Raw genomic sequence first — 17,125 nt, 5'->3', positions numbered from 1 at the left:
TGGGCACAACGGCGAGGCATGGCCTTTGCCCTGAAAGAACCCATAATGGACCAGATGAGCAAAATCAGCTTCTGTGAGTGAAAAGCACCCCAGGGCAGATTTCGGCCAGGGCCTTCTGGCAGCCCCACCCCGGGTGCCTCATTCTTCTTGGGTCAGTAAGTGTAAGGTTATCTTCAGAGACCAAGATAAAGGCTTGCGCAGAAGGCGGCCCCATCAACGGCCCCTCCCGGCGCCTCATCCCCTCCGCCCGGGCCTTGCAGAGGCTTCCCAAGCGGCCTCCCTTCCCCGGGGACACGGGGGCGTCCAATCGGCTGCAAACTGCTGGCAGCCGGGAGCTCAGGACCCCGGGGGTAAATTCTTGGCGCCTGCTGGGGCAGAGGCCTCACCGGCAAAGCCGGTGATTGTTCTGGGGTGCGTGGGTGGAGGCCCTCATTTCAGTCCCGGCCCCGCTCCCTTCCCGGGACACGACGTACTTTCCCCTCCTGCTCCTCCCGCGCCACCCCCCTCACCACGGCCGCCCCCTCCCCCGGGGCGTCGCGGGAGGGGGCTACAGGGGGGGCGGGCCGCCCCAGCCCCGCCCCCACCGCCTCCCGCGCAGCCTCCCGCGCGGGCGCGCCAGCCTCTGAGGCCCTCACGCGCCGGCATGGAGACCCCCGCCGCCCCGGCCCCACCCGCCGCCGAGACCCCCGCCGCCCCGGCCCCACCCGCCGCCGAGATCCCCGCGGCCGCCCCCGACGGCGCCCAGGAGCCCGGCGTCCCCCGCTGGCACCGGAGCCTGCGGGGCCTGCTGCCCCCCGACGTGGGGCGAGAGGCGGCGGAGCTCGTGGCGATCGGGGGCCCCGTGGTGAGTGCGCTGCCCTGCGTCTCCCCCTTGGTCCCCACCGTCCACGCCCCGCGGTCACCCCGCGCCCCCTTCATTCACGCCCCGCATCCACACCGCTCACGCCCCGCGGTCACCCCGCGCCCCCCTCATTCACGCCCCGCATCCACACCGTCCACGCCCCGCGGTCACCCCGCGCCCCCTCATTCACGCCCCGAGGTCACCCCGCGCCCCCTTCATTCACGCCCCGCATCCACACCGCTCTCGCCCCGCGGTCACCCCGCGCCCCCTCATTCACGCCCCGAGGTCACCCCGCGCCCCCTTCATTCACGCCCCGCATCCACACCGCTCACGCCCCGCATCCCCATCTTGGTCCCCACCTCTCACGCCCCGCGGCCACCCCACGTCCCCCTCCCCCGCGTCCCCACCGTTCATCCCCCCGCGGTCAGCCCGGTGCCCCGCGGTCCCGCCTTCTTGGGCCCTGCGGACCGGAGGGTCGGGGTCACGCGTGTCCCCCGCTTCTCCCCGCAGTTCCTCGCGCAGCTGATGACCTTTCTCATCAGCATCGTCAGCTCCATCTTCTGCGGACACCTGGGGAGAGTCGAGCTGGATGCTGTCACGCTCGCGGTCTCGGTAGGTTTTTTCGTGTTTATCTTCTTCGGGCCGACGTCCTCGCAAAGCCTAGAATTTGAATTGTGCGATGTCTGACACGTGCTCCTTCACAGGGTCCGAGCTCGACCCGAGGCTCCCTTCGCGTTCGATTTGAAAGGAGATCGCGGCAACTCCATAGCAAAGGTGTTTCCCGGGCTCTCAGACTGTCCCGGTGCGGCTGACCTCTGACCAGGGAGGGTCAGGTGCGGCAGGGAGACACACTGTGCTGGCAGGAGGCAAGGAACTGCGTTTTTGTTTTTTCTGTGGTGAAGTTAAACCAGAGCACACACAGATGATCCAGGTTGTCTGCCAGTAGTTTGAATTAGTTCATTAAGGTCCCTATTTTATCCTTGTAGTAAGTGGATTGAAGTTACGTCTGCTTTGAAGTCTTGTGTCCCGGCGTCTTTGTGGGTACTGTGGTGGAAAGTCGCTTATCTTGCACTTCCTCCTTTCAAAGGAGGAAAGAATGCTTCCGCTGGTGATGGCAGGTTGTCTTCCTCAGTCTCAGAAAACGTCCCTTCTGTCCCCGCCTAGGTTGGTGTAGCCCTAAGATCCTGGCGCTCCCCGCAAGTCCCCCTTATGGTTGAGACCACATTGGTATGCGAAATCAGACGTTGTATTTACAAGTCTATTGGGTGAACTAATTCGGGTTAAGGGAGATTTCTGTTTCCTTTGAAAGTTTAGATTGGGCCTCTAGAAAGTCAAGAAAGAGAAGCTTTATATACAGGTTGTTAACAGAAAGATGATCTTGACTCGTGTGCCGTGTAGGGTGACACAGCCCTGGCACGCATTGTATTCTGGTCACCCTGTTGGCTGTGAACAGACATTAGCCGTGGGTGATTACCTGAAACTTGGAGGGACCCAGGCTTGGGGTCTGCCTTTTTCTATCTCTGTTTCCAAATCTTTACTCTGCAGTGTCCTTTTAATTTTTTTTTTAATTAATGAATTAAAAAAAGGTGAGATAGAGTGTGGTGAAAAGGAAACCCTCCTGCACTGCTGGTGGGAATACAGTTTGGTGCAGCTGTTACGATAACAGTATGGAGATTCCTCAAAAGACTAAAAATAGACTTACCCTATGATCCACCAGTCCCACTCCTGGGCATATATACAAAGGGAACCTTAATTCAGAAAGACACATGCACCCCAATGTTCATAGCAGCACTATTGACAACAGCCAAGACATGGAAACAACGTAGATGCTCACTGACAGAAGACTAGATAAAGAAGTTGTGGTATATTTATACAACAGAATACTATTCAGCCACAAAAAAGAATAAAATAATTTCATTTGCAGCAACATGGATGAAACTGGAGATTGTCATTCTCAGTGAAATAAGCCAGAAAGAGAAAAATACCACATGATGTCACTTACATGTGGAATTTAAAAAAAAAGACAAATGAACTTATTTACAAAACAGAAACAGACTCACAGACATAGAAAACAAACTTATGGTTACCAGTTGGGGAAGGGGGTGGGAAGGGGGTGGGAAGGGATAAATCGGGAGTTTGAGATTTGCAGGTACTAACAAATATATATAAAATAAACAGCAAGTTCATACTGTATAGCACAGGGAGCCACATTCAGTATCTTGTAGTAACGTATGGTGAAGAAGAACATGAGAATGAATGTATGTTCCTATGTGACTGAGGTGCTGTGTTGTACACCAGAAATCGACACCACACTGTAAATCTGCGCTTCAATAAAAAATATACTTTAAAATGTTGAGATAAAAGTTGACACATAATGTTATACTAGTTGTGGGTGTAGGACACAGTGACTCAGGGTTTGTATATGTTGCAAAGTGATCATTTGTGCTAAGTCTACATGTGTCACCACACACAGAAACTTTTTTTCTTGTGGTGAGAATGTTTCAGGTTTACTCTCTTAGCAACTTTCAGACATGCAACACAGTATCCACAATATCATTAACTGTAGTCGCCATGCAGTACGTGACATCCCCCGGCTTGTTTATTTCATCGCTGGAAGTTGTACCTTTTGCCCACTTCCCCCCTCTGGCAACCACCAACCTGTTCTCTGTGTCTATGACTTTTTTTTTTTTAATTCCCTGTATGAGTGATATTTGTCTTTGTCTGTACTTCACTTACTGTAATGCCCCCAAAGCTATGTTGTTCCAAATGGCAAGATTTCCTTTTTTATGACTGAATATTGCATTGTGCGGATATCAGTGGCCACTTAGGTTGTTGCCGTGTCTTGGTTGTTGTAAATAATGCTTCGGTGAACATGGTGGGGGGTGCACATTAGCCTTCAAGTTTGTGTTTTCATTTTCTTTGGATAAATACCCAGAAGTGGAATTGCTGGATCATAATATGTAGCTCTATTTTTAATTTTTTAAGGAACTGCCATATTCTCCACAGTGGCTGCACCAGTTTGCATTCCCACCAGCAGTGCACAAGGGTTCCCTTTTCTCCACACCCTCACCGACACTTACTTCTTGGGATTTTGGTAACAGCCATTCCAGCTGGCGTGAGGGATTAATGTGGTTCTGATTTCCATTTCCCTGGTAGTGATGGTGAGTACTTTTTCAGTACCTGTTGGCCGTCTGCATGTCTTTGGAAAAACGCTCAGATCCTCTGCCCATTTTTAAAAATCAGATTGTTTTTTGCTATTGAGTTGTATGACTTCTTTATAGATTCTGGGTATTAACCCCTTATCAGATACAGTTTGCGAGTACTCTCTCCCAGTGCCGTGCACTGCCGTTCCATTTTGTGGATCGTGTCCTTGGCTGTGCGGAAGCCTTTCAGTCTGATGTGGCCCCATTTGTTTATTTTTGCTTTTGTTGCCTTTGATTTTTGGTGTCAAATCCAAAAAATCATCTCCACGGTCAACTGCAGGAACTCACTGCCGGTGTTTTCTTCTAGTGGTTTCACGGTTTCAAGTCTTACGTCCACGTCTTTCATCCGTTTGGGGCTGGTTTCTGTGGGTGGTGTCAGATGGGGTCCGGTTTCATTCTGTGGCACGTGGCTGTCCCAGTTTTCCCAGCACCCTCTACTGAAGAGCCTGTCCTCTCCTACCGTCCATGTGTGGACGGTCCATCGCGGTGTGCCATCCTGCCCGTGTCCTTGTTGGGGCTGCCTGGTCACCAGGCGGTGTCCTCCTCTGTGCTCAGTCACGGCCTCGGGACCTGAGTGTTTTCTCCCTGGGGGTGAGGGCTCCACCTGCTTCCCCTCCGCGTGCTCAGGAGTGTCTGATGCTCCGGGCCTTTTTGTTTGTTTTTAACGGAGGTGCTGAGGACTGAAGCCACGACCTCGTGCATGCTAAGCACATGCTCTACCACTGAGCTGTGCCCTCCCCTGCCTGAAACACTTCTTGTTTTCTGCTTCCTGCTCCCGCTCTCAGCCCCACTGGCCTCCCCTCCTCCGTTCTGCAGCCAGAGTCCAAACCTACAGGTGCCGTGGTTCCACTCCCAGCTTCACACACCGGACGGTGACGTCCAGGCCTCTTGGCCCCCTGCTCGTGGTGCCCCCCACATCCTGTGACCTGGGCGAGGGGCCAGGCCCAGCGCCCCTCCTCCGTGCCCGGTGTCCTGTGCCCACGGAACGTCTGTCTGCCTGCTGTCGTGCTGAGGGACCAGCGCGTGTTGATTCTTGCCCGGCCTGGTTCCTGGCTCAGGGCTGGCCGCTCATTCGTCTCAGGGAAATGAGCTCTCACCCAGGTATCCCCCAGATGCGCCTGGATGTTGCCCCTGAAATGCGTTGTGGCGAGGGCTTAAACACGGCGCTTCTGTGTGTTCTTGCCCCTCGGCTCCCGTTCTCCCATGCACCGCGTCAAAGCTACTTGAGAGAACTGGGGTGCAGTGGGTGCACAATGTTACGTCAGCCTCAGGTGTACAGCATAGAGGTTCACAACTTTTTAAAGTTATGCTCCATTTATAGTTAGTGTAAGATATTGGCTCTGTATCCTGTGCTGGAGAACGTGTCCTTGTAACTTATTTATTTTAGATAGAGCAGTTTGAACCTCTGAATCCCCTCCCCCGTCTCGCCCCCCTTCCCGCTCCCCACTGGTAACCACTCATTCTTCTCTGTAGCTGAGAGTCTGTTTCTGTTTTGTACACTTACTAGTTTGCCGTATTTTTTGGATTCCACCCGTCAGTGACAGCATGCAGTACTTGTCTTTCTCTGACTCATTTCACTTAGCATAATGCCCTCCAGGTCCGTGCACATTGCTGCAAACGGCAAAGTTTCCTTCTTTTTCACGGCTAGCGTCCCGCCGTGTGTGCACACGCACCGCACCTTCTCTGTCCAGTCGTCTGCGACGGGCACGCGCTGCTTCCGGGCCCTGCTGCTGGGAACGGGGCTGCTGCGCTCACTGCGGTGCAGGAGTCGTTGCACGGCAGTGCTTCCACTTCCCTGGACACACACCCCGGAGTGGAGTGCTGGTCACACGGCGGTTCTGTGCTTAGCGTTCCGAGGGACCTCCGTCCTGTTTCCACAGTGGCTGTACTGTATCTCATTCAAACCGCTTTATAACATATCTTGGGGGGAAAAACCGAAATTAAGATTTTATGTGTGTTTTGGAGTGATTCTTTCCTTCTTTCTGTTTTTCTGCCAGATCACCCACTGATAAGAGGGTCAAAAAAGAGCTCCTAGTTTTTGAAGCAAAAATAATAGGAATGGAGTAAATACAAGCCTACAATTACACAGAAAGGCCTGCGGAGACATGTGGGAAGGTCAGCGTGTCCCAGAGCAGGAGTCTCTGTGGGTCAGGCTCACGCCAGCGGGACCGGCGCCTGCCCTCCCTCGGGTGGCGTGTGACTCTGCTTTTAGTCGGCTGTGAAACTGTAACGCATTCTGAGAAAACTCTGTTTACGAGAGCCAGACAGCATTAAAAACGTTTTCCTGTATGAGAAATTCTGCACACAGCCCGAGAGGACTTACAGAAGTGTTTGGTTTGAAAAGGGAAGCACCTTGGTTTCTATCTGCCTGGTTCCACAGAGGACTTCAGTCGGTTTATAACAGTACTTTGTGTGCAGCGTAAATAACCGGCTGGTGGAATCCGGTGGAAGGAACATGGACGGAAGTGTGCGGGCCGGGGCGGGGCGGGGCCCGGCGGCGCCCCGCGCCCATGCGTCCAGCCGTCCGCTCGGGGTGGGGTGGGGGGCGGCCTTCGTGCCGCTGAGTCGCAGGGCGTTTCTCCTGCAGAGTTAAGGCTTCACAGGGCGGATGCGCTGACGTGGGAGACTGTCCCGGGCCAGCACCACGAGAGACACAGTAGCAATTCTTGTGCATCTTTGACACACGGGCTGCATTGTCAGGGGGAAGTGTGACGGCGGGGCCGGGTTGGTGACAGCTCGGTGACTTTAACCAAAGCAGTGTCTGACTAGCAACGTGACCCACAGAGAGACACAGGAACAGCAAAGTCCATCCGTTTACAAAAAAGGCTCAGGGTGGCTGTTTTTTCCAGCACAAAACATTTCAGAAGCTGACGCGCTCCACCGTTCTCTTTGCCTGGGAGGCTGGGATGTCTGGGGAGCTGTCGCCCTGACACTGCCCTGGCTGAATTCAGAGCAGATGGCGTCCTGGGGTGGGCGCCTCCTGCTGCTCGGTGTGTGGCCTGTCGCCGAGTCCCGGGGGCTAGAGTTTGTGGTCATGGTCAGCCAAGAAGTCTGCTCACTTGCAGTTGGCATCACTGCTAAATGTGAGACCCAGGATGAAACGAGGGTCTTCAGTGTCCCCTCCCCAGTCTGTGGCACACTGGCACCGTGGGCTCTGACCCCTGCCCACACGTGACCACTCGTGCCCTTGGTCGTGGAGGGTGCGGGGTGGGGCGGCCCCACACTCGAGCCGGTCCTCCTGGGAGGACCAAAGCCTGGGGCCAGGCTTCCCAGACCTTCTGTGCTCACCCAGATGACGTGTGGAGTAGGCACAGTGACCACAATGCCGTGTACGCGAGGGGCTCGGGACGGTGTCTGCACGAAGCACACGCTCAGGACGTGTTGCTGTCACTATTACTACTGAGAGCACTGCCTTCAGGTGTTAACAGCATAACTCTTAAATACAGACGTTGTAAAGCGCTGTGTCGTTTAAGAAAAGCCAGGTCGTCAGCTTCCCTGGCTGACCACGACCCAGGAGGCAGAGGTGCGTCCTGTGTGAGCATCACAGGGAGACGTGGGCGCCCATTCAATCTGAACACAGGGCCGGCATGGCACCCATGGCAAGGGGGCCGGCTGACCTTGCCTCTGCTCACCACGCCTCGTCTGCCGCTCCCTGCAGGTTGTGAACATTACGGGCATTTCAGTTGGAACCGGCCTGGCCTCCGCTTGTGACACGCTGATGTCTCAGGTGAGGACACCCTCCCCCACGGACCTTTTCTGGTCGGTTGTCTTTCCTATCAGCGCCTGCCTGGGGGGACTGGGGACAGCCCGCGGTTGGGCTGCCTTCTGTCTGTCAGACCCCAGGCTGCTGGCGGCCGGACGTGCAGGCCAACTCAGCTTTGCGGGTTCTGTCCTCCGGGGCTGCCTGCCCAGGGCTGTGTGGTCCTTCTTCCGGCCCGTGTGATCTCCTGCACCCAAAGCCATCCTTTTCCACCGCCGCCCCGTCTCTCTCCCCTCTCTCACCCAAGGTGTGCTTGTGGCCCCTGCTGGGACGCCTGCTCTCCACACAGCCTGGTTCTGTGTGTCAGTGTCTGGTGTGCAGCACAGTGTCTCAGTCACACATGTGTGTACATACTTGTTTTCATATCTTTTCATTATAGCTTATTGTAAGATACAGTTCCCTGTGCTGGACAGAAGAAATTTGGTTTTCATCTGTTCTATGTATAGTCGCTAGTATTTGCACATCTCGAACTCCCAGTTTATCCCCTCCCACCCTCTTTGCCCCCTGGCAACCACAAGATTGTTCACTATGTCTGCGTCTGTCTGTTTTGTAGATGAGTTCACTAGTGTCTTTTTTCTTTTTCTGGATTCCGCATGTGAGTGGCATCACATGGTACCGCAGTGTCTTTTTTAATGTGTGTTTAAGTCAGACTCTTTCAGCGACATGCAGACAAGGGAGCCTGAAAGGAGGCCCTTGAGGCCTCGCGGGCCAGGGCGCTGGGGAGCAGCCGGGCCACCTCTGCGGGGGCCTCCCGCTCCCCCGACGACCCCTCTCTGTGCCTGCCTCCCAGGGGCTGCCCCCGGTGGCCCGTCCCCACCCCTCCCCCACTCTGTTCCAGCCGCGCGGCCCCCACCCCTCAGTCTCTCAGACCAGCCTTGGGGGCCCCCCATCACCAGGCTGAGAGCTATGCACCCCCAGCGCTCCATCCTCTACCCCTTCCCAGGCGGCGTTTCCTCCCCGCCTGTCGACGCACGGGGACCGCGGTGGCGCCTGTGTCACCCGTCTCCCTTTCCTGCTGGAAAGGCAGCTCCATGAGAGCAGCGCCTCTGCCCACTTCGTTCACGGCCGAGTTAGTTCCCAGGCCTCACATGTGTCCGGCCCCTGGGGAGGTCCTGACCCGGCCCGGCTCTGGGAGCGGGAGCCCGGTGTCCCAGGGCGAGTTTAGGTGTCGCCGGGCCGACCCGCTCAGGTGCTGGGTTGGCGGGCAGGTGGCCCAGAGCCCGGCCGCCCCCGCGCAGCGTCCTCTCCATCACCGCACTTCTCTCCCCAAGTCCTTCGGAGGCAAGAACCTGAGGCGCGTGGGGATCATCCTGCAGAGAGGCACCCTCATCCTGCTGCTGTGCTGCCTCCCCTGCTGGGCCGTCTTCATCAACACCGAGAGCCTCCTCCTGCTGCTCAGGCAGGACCCTGAGGTGTCCAGGTCAGCAGCGTTGCTTGTGCCCCGCTAGGTTCTGAGCAAGTGGCTGTCTGGTCACCTTGCCCATGGCGATGCTTCCGCCGGTCACTCAGGCTTGAATCCTGTCGAAGACGGGAGCGGGGACGGTGGCCTGCGGGATCCCGGGCTGGCAGGGACCCTGTGCTCAGGGACAGGTGGCCCGGCCTGCCTCACACAGGGCCCCTTGGCGCTCTGCAAACGCACAGGGTCCTTCCCTGACAAAGAGCGCGGCCTGTGGTCAGAGTCGGGACTTATTCCCCCACAGCTTCTGTGGGGCTGCGGGAGGAAGGAGGCCGTACCTTCTAGAAGCTGGAGGCACAGCTGCCGTCCTCACCCCTTCACGAGGATCTTGGGGGGAGGGCACAGCTCAGGGCAGAGTGCGTGCTTAGCAGGCGCGAGGCCTGGGTTCCACCCCCAGCACCTCCATTAAAAAAAACAGGCTTCTGAACTTTGCCTGAGTTTCAGCTCGTTCTGCTGTGTGCCTCCCACCTCTCCTGCCTAGAATGCACTGGAAAGCGCGCAGTCAGGCTCCATTCCGGGGGGCGACGCGGACAGACCTGACGTGGTGCTGACCGACGCCAGAGAAACTCTCCCTTAAACTGTTCTTGCACTTCTCCTGCGTGAATTTTAATTTTCAGAAAACGCTCTGCGAATTTAGTTTGAAGACAGCATGGCCAGCAGTTGTTCTGATGTCAACTGGAGGCTGTTTGGTTGTTTATTTCAGGATGGCCCAGACTTACGTGATGATCTTGATCCCTGCTCTTCCTGTAAGTGCCAAGGACGTCCTTGTGTTTCACGAAGCAGCTCGCGGGTGCTGCTGTGCGCGGGCCTCCCCTCCTGTTCGTTTATTGGATCAAAGTGCTGTTCGTGCAGAACAAGCTGAGCATCTCTGGGGCCTGCTGTCCCCACCTTCCTGAGCCTCAGGGCTCGCGCCCTTTTGAGGTTCAGTTAAATTAAATTCCAACACTGACGAAGGGAAAGGACGCCTTCCTTATCCTGGGGTTACTTCTGGTTGCAGATGACTCAGCTTGCATACTGGGTTCCGCTTGGATTTGGGGAAACGCTGCCCCGTTCCCCTCGGAGCCAGTCACACGTCGGGCAGCGAGAGGCTCCTGGCACTTGCAGTTCGCTTTGGTCAGCTGCTCAGGGGATCCACCCTGGGACGCTCTGAGTAGTCAGCATGCATTTGGTTGTCCGAGCATTTGTTAGGTGGGTCCGAGTGTCTGAAGTCACACCTCGAGGGTAAGGATCTTACTGAAGACCAGAGCTGCTGGAGTGACGTTTTTGTATCGGAGAGCTGTGTTTTCTGCTTTTGTCTTATAGGCAACATTCCTGTTCCAGCTGCAGGCAAGATATTTACAAAGTCAGGTACAGATTTTTTCTGTTTTCACTCCCTCATACTAGAAACGGTCAGGACATCCCCCCTCAACTCAACGTGGTGCTTCTGTGTTTTATTCATTAACAATGACTTGTTTTTACTCTGTGCCAGACACTGCCCTAAACGCTTTATAAATATATTAACTTACTCAGTTCTCAACGTATTACTCAGTTCTCATAACAGTACGAGTAGGTTCTGCCGTCTCTGGTCTTAGATAAGGAAGCTGAGATTCTGTGACTTGCCCAGGGTCACACAGGCGGACTGTCAGCCTCGGCACCGGGACGTGAACTCACTCTGGTTCCAAAGCCTGAGCCATTTCACCAGGCCATGGTGGAAGGTTTCAGCATTTAAAAGTCTGTTTCTGGGACGGGCTTTTCCCTGGCTTGCCCCAGTTTTGGTTTTATGCAGATACATCTGACATATGCTAAGTGAGAGTCTATTTATTTCTTGTAATCTTGCAAGATGTTCCTTCCTTTTACCCAGCTTTACAGAAGAGAAGTTAGGGCTGGACAGGGTTAATTCTGAGTTGGGATTCGGATCTGAATTTTTCTCCTGCAATCTAGGACGTAACTGTTCTGCCTTAATCAGGACCCTCTTTGAGTCTTTCTCTTTCCAACACAACAGCCCAGTGCTGGACTAGGCCTGAGGGTTACAGTGGAGGGGAGGCCGCAAGGCGGGGTGGGCTGGGGGTCCAAGATCTGGACCCACAGGCCCTGGGCAGTCCATCCCCCACTGCCCCCTCCCCTAGTCTAATGAGACAAGGGAGCCGGAGAGAACCGGACAGGTGACTCCTTGTAGACGGGGCCACCTGGGACCTGCACACATACACAGACCTGTGGAGGTTGCAACCTCCACACCCCGGCCGTACCTGCAGCCCCAGCTTCGTGCAGCTGTCGGATGCCCCCTGCACCTCGCCTTCTTTGCTCTGTGCCCTGACCCTGTCTGTGCTTAGACAGAGTGGCCCCCCTCAAATGAGAAAACTGAGGTCCCACAGGATGGGCCATGCTCAGTGCTGCTGTCTGGGCCGCCCTCCCTGGGAGGAAATACTCTTAGGAAACTTCCTGTAAAAGTAATTCATAATTTTTGTCCTGAAATCCTACCTGGAGCCCAGTCTGGGAGATGTGGGATCCTGTAGGTGGCTTCTGTCCCGCCCGTGAGAGACGCCTGGATCGGTGAGTCCCTGGCTCAGTGTCTGTGTTTTAGAGGAGGACCCCGAGCTGTACACAGCGTCCCCTGTGGCCACGAGTACAAGGGAAAGGGAAGCCGAGGACAGGCCAGGGGCATGGCTCTGTGAGCAAGGTGAGAGGCTGGCTCTGGGCTGCGTCTCTTCCCTAGCCCGCCTGTGAGCCCCTGGCTTCCTGAGTCACTGTTTGTCCCCAAAGCCACTCCAGCTGATAGTGGCCAGCTGTCCAGATACAGGGAAAGCACGTAGTGATCCTGCTTCAAGTCGCTGCGTCGAGCGCAGCGGAGAGTAAAGCAAAATCAGGAGTGACGAGTGAACGCCCGGCAGGCGGGCGCGGCAAGGCGACGTCACGCTCCGGCACCCGGCCCGGCAGAGAAGGCCGGCGCCTCCGCCAGGCACCTCCCAGACGGCCTTTCCCTTACACGCCTCCTGCTGGGACCTGGAGGCTCAGGTGGCCACCTACTTAGGGAGCATTGGGTCTCCCTCCCGTTCTCCCTCACTTTCCCACGGCTACCATGCTGAGTGCACTCTCATGTTGTCCCCACACCAAGCACGTCAGTGACACAGGCCGGGCGTCCTGCATCTTAACTCACGCCTGACCCCGTCCACCCCGGGGTGGCATCAGGTCCCGTGAGATGCCAGTCTCAAGTCCAGGCTGGCACCATGCTCCTCACCAGTTGGCTGTCAGTCGGGGAGGGTCCCAGGACCTCCTTCTTGGGTCCCATTCATTTGCTGGAACCACTCACAGAACTGGGGGAACTGTTCCTACTGTTCGCTGGTTGGCTCAGAAACGACAGGATAAGGAATCAGATGAGTCCGCTGGGGGCGGGCGGGGGGCGGGGCGGGGCCGCCCGCCTGATCACCAGCCTGGAATTCCCCCGTGCGCTGGGACTTCGCGGCGGCTTCCGCACGAAGGCATAGCCCTCTGTTAGCTCCACGTCCAGCCCGTGCCCTGTCTGGAGAGGGGGTGGTGGGGAGCCTGGAAGTGCCAGCCCCACCAGAGAGCCCATGCAGGGTGGCCTCGCCAGAGCAGGGGCTGCTCCCGGTGCTCTGATCGGTGCGGAGTTCACGAGACTCTCGGAGGCTCTGTGTCAGGAACCAGGTCAGAGAGCAGAAGGGGACAAGAGTTGCCCCTGGCGACCTCCCCTCTGAGGACGTCCCAGGGGCTGTGGGAGCTCTGTGCTGGGAGCTGAGTGTGTCTCCTGTGACCCTCGCCACCTGGCTGACTGGCTTCTGGAACTGCTGCTGAGACGCTGTCCTGTTTGCTTGGGCCCCAGGGCATCCTGATGCCTCAAGTCGTCACCGGGGTGGCAGCGAATGTCCTCAATGTGGGCATGAACGCCCTCCTGCTGTATGCCCTGGACCTGGGAGTGGTGTAAGTAGTGACCCGCTCGCTCACCCGACACAGCATGTGGCTGCGCTGGCCCCTGACGCAGGGGCGGGACGCGGGACACGGGGCAGGGGCTGGGACACCTGGGGGGCGGCCAGCCCAGCTGTTGGGAGGGAGGAACGAACAGTGGGACTTAGTCTGGGGAGCCAGAGGTCATCGTAGAGGGAGCCCCCAGTGCTTCGAGCCCTGCCAGTGCCCGGAGCCCGGGCAGACCCGGGCTGGGGGTGGGACCCCAGCAAAGGCAGGAGGGGACACAGGCCTGCAGACATGCCCTGCTGTCCCTGGACTGTAGGGACTGGAGCTAGACTCATCTTGATGCCGCTTGGGCAGACGAGGGTCGCATGTGGAAAGACCACCAGCAGTGGGTCTGTCCCTCACCTGAGACCACCGGGAACCCCCGGTGCACGGCCCAGGGCCTGCCTGCCTCCTGTGGGGCTGGCCTGGTCTCGGCGGCACGCGTAGACCAGGACCGGGCAGATTTTAGTGTGTTTCTTTGCAAACGACAACTAGTTTTGTGGGTCATGACCAGCACTTTTAAAACAAATATATTATGAATGAACTAAAATAAGATGAAACAGAATAGAAAATCGAAGGTGGCACGGGGACCTCTCTCATGAGACTTCCGTGCCTATGCTGTGTGTTCATGCTAACGTCAGTACTGGATAGTGACGGAAATGCATTTCTTACCGTCAGCGACGGTGACAACTGCATGCGGGGGGCGGGGTGTAGCTCAGGGGCAGAGCGCGTGCTCAGCAGGCACGAGGTCCTGGGTTCAGTCCCCAGTGCCTCCGTTAAGAAAAGAGAAGCAACCAGATACAAGAGCTGTTAACTAAAGGGCAGGGGAGAGCTGGAACCAAGAACAATGCAAAAACAGCCACAACCGCTCCAGGAACCTGAAATGGGCCCTGCGGTGGGGAAGTCAGTCGGGGGGCAGGTCTAGGTCTGAGACGCGCTGACCCTGACCCACCCGTGCCTGAGCAGCCTCCTCTGCAGGGACCTCAGGGACCATCTCCTAGAAGGTTCTAGAACAGACATGTGAAGGGCAGTAGGGGTAGGTGGGAGAGGAGAAACGTGCCGGAGTGGGTTAGGAGGTGGTGAAGTGCGAGCACTGGGCAGAGGGTGGCTCTCTGGGCCGGGCCAGGCCACGCTGTGTGTGGTCCCACAGTGTCATCCGCTGAAGATGCTCTCAAGCTGTTTCCTAAGAGAAAACACGTTTATTATAATCCTGGAAAATAAAACCACAATGGCTTTGGGCCGGCGTTTGAACACAGTAGCTGTTCGCTGTGTCCTTTTTAACCGAGGATGTTTAAGGCTGTATTTGACAGCTTAAAGAGGCTCTCAGGGCGGGGGACGGGGACAAGCTGTTACGTCCTTCTGTTTTGCTATTGGTGAGTAGAACGCTGGGCTCTTCCACAGAATTCAGTCTGGGCGGGAAGAAAACAAGTCTATCGTAAGTGGATCTCGTGTTTAAAAGGAGTCCCGGGCCCATCTGGTACCTGTGATCCTTGCACAGAGCGGGGACCCGGTCACTCATGCCTGGGAGGGATGCACTCACAGGGGATGCTGACTTCTCCTGCAGGGGCTCGGCGTGGGCGAACACCGCCTCCCAGTTCTTCCTGTCTGCACTTCTCTTCCTGTACATGTGGTGGAAGAAAGTCCACGTCGACACCTGGGGAGGTAATGAGGACACCGATTTCTCATATGACGGTATTTGTTTCTGCTGTTGTTGATTTTTTGCGTCAATTTCTGGTGCACAACGTCCCAGTCATGCATCCATATACATACATTCATTTTTATTTTCTTTTTCATTAAAGGTTATTACAAGACATTGGACATAGTTCCCCGTGCTACACAGAAGAAACTTTTAAAAAATAAAAATCTATTTTTATTGATAGTGGCTAATATCTGCAAATCTCAAACTCCCAAATTTATCCCCTCCCACCCCCTTTCCCCAGTAACCATAAGATTGTTTACTATGTCTGCGGGTCTGTTTCTGTTTTGTAGATGAGTTCAGTGTCCTTTTTTTTTTTTAAAGATTCCATATATGAATGGTATCATATGGCATTTTTCTTTCTCTTTCTGGCTTACTTCACTTAGAATGACAATCTCCAGGTCCATCCATGTTGCTCCAAATGGCATTATCTTTTTTATGGCTGAGTAGTATTCCATTGTATAAATATACCACAGCTGCTTTATCCAGTCATCTGTTGTTGGGCATTTAGGTTGCTTCCATTGTCTTGGCTATTATTGTAAATACTGTTGCTGTGAACACTGGGGTGCATGCATCTTTTCAAATTAGAATTCCCTCCTGACATATGCCCAGAAGTGGGATTGCTGGATCATATGGTAAGTCTTATTTTTAATTTTTTGAGGAATCTGCATACTGTTTTCCACAGTGGCTGCACCAAACTGCATTCCTACCAGCAGTGAAGGAGGGTTCCCTTTCTCCACAGCCTCTCCAGCATTTGCCATTTGTGGACTTTTCAATGATGGCCATTCTGACCAGTGTGAGGTGACACCTCACTGTAGTTTTGATTTGTATTTCTCTGATAATTAGTGATATTGAGCATTTTTTCATGTGCCTATTGATCAGTTGTATTTCTTCACTGGAGAATTGCTTTGTTTAGGGTCTTCTGTCCATTTTTGGATTGGGTTGTTTGTTTTTTTCTTATTGAGTCATATGAGCTGCTTATATATTCTGGAGATCAGGCCTTTATCGGTTTCATTTGCAAAAATTTTCTCCCATTCTGTAGGTTGTCTTTTTGTTTTACTTCTGGTTTCCTTTGCTGTGCAGAAGCTTGTAAGTTTCATTAGGTCCCATTTGTTTATTCTTGCTTTTATTTCTATTGCTTGGGTAGACTGCCCTACGAGAGCATTTTTGAGATGTATGTCAGATAATGTTTTGCCTATATTTTCCTCTAGGAGGTTTATTGTATCTTATGTTTAAGTGTTTGATCCATCTTGAGTTTATTTTTGTGTGTCGTATAAGGGAGTGTTCTAGCTTCACTGATTTACATGCTGCTGTCCAGTTTTCCCAACACCATTTGCTGAAGAGACTGTCTTTATTCCATAGTATATTCTTGCCTCCTTTGTCGAAGATGAGTTGACCAAAAGTTTGTGGGTTCATTTCTGGGCTCTCTATTCTGTTCCATTGGTCCATATGTCTGTTTTTGTACCAATACCATGCTGTCTTGATGACTGCAGGTCTATAGTATTGTCTGAAGTCTGGGAGAGTTATTCCTCCAGCCTCTTTTATTCTTTTTCTTCAGTAATGCTTTGGCAATTCTAGGTCTTTCGTGATTCCATATAAATTTTATTATGATTTGTTCTAGTTCTGCATTTTCAGCATTTTTAAGTGTGTGGTTCAGTGCCCTTCAGTACATTTACATGTTACACAACTGTCACCACCATCTATTTCTAAAACACTTTTACCACTCCACATAGACCCTCTGCCCATTAAGCAGTGCCTTCCCATCCTCCCTCTGCCCAGCACCTGGTAGCCTCTCACCTGCTGTCTCCTCCTGCTGACTGTTCCCCGAAGCCTTGCTGACGTCGCCTCTCCTCTCGATCTCTCGTGGGTTCTCTGGTGCATCTAAGATCGTCCATCCCATGTGGGAAGAGGTGGTTTGACTTCTTCCTTTCCAGTCTTGATGCCTTTTCTTTCCTTCTCTTTTAAATCTAGGTCTAGTTGATTTATATTAGTTTCAGGCGTATAACATGGTGATACATATCTTTCAATATCTATCTTCGAAAACTGTGTTCTTTTGGTCTGCATATGTGTTTATATTTACCTAGTAGCATTGTAGTTTAGATTTGTTTGTTTTCCATACATTTTTTCATTTAGTACAGAAGTTGGCAAACTATAGCCAATAAGCCAGAGCCAAGCTGCAGTTTGTTCAGTAAATAAAGTTTTATTGGAACATGGTGACAGCTAA

At 54.2% G+C, this 17,125-nt stretch overlaps 1 protein-coding gene across 1 annotated transcript in view; it reads left to right on the top strand.

Annotated features, from left to right (window-relative positions):
* The first annotated feature begins 643 nt into the window (after positions 1 to 643).
* The window catches only part of LOC107034493 (multidrug and toxin extrusion protein 2-like), a 36,784-nt gene continuing 20,302 nt past the window's right edge, over positions 644 to 17,125 (top strand). The window contains exons 1-8 of the mRNA XM_072940113.1: positions 644 to 844; positions 1,352 to 1,453; positions 7,703 to 7,771; positions 9,076 to 9,224; positions 9,964 to 10,006; positions 10,563 to 10,607; positions 13,078 to 13,175; positions 14,770 to 14,897. Of these exons, the coding sequence (XP_072796214.1) occupies positions 644 to 844; positions 1,352 to 1,453; positions 7,703 to 7,771; positions 9,076 to 9,224; positions 9,964 to 10,006; positions 10,563 to 10,607; positions 13,078 to 13,175; positions 14,770 to 14,897 (835 nt within the window). The remainder of the gene's footprint in view (positions 845 to 1,351; positions 1,454 to 7,702; positions 7,772 to 9,075; positions 9,225 to 9,963; positions 10,007 to 10,562; positions 10,608 to 13,077; positions 13,176 to 14,769; positions 14,898 to 17,125) is intronic.

Source organism: Vicugna pacos, chromosome 16 (assembly GCF_048564905.1).
Source record: "Vicugna pacos chromosome 16, VicPac4, whole genome shotgun sequence".
Lineage (NCBI taxonomy): Eukaryota > Metazoa > Chordata > Mammalia > Artiodactyla > Camelidae > Vicugna > Vicugna pacos.
The sequence above is the reverse complement of the archived record's forward strand: the minus strand, read 5'-3'. Positions and strand labels throughout refer to the sequence as shown.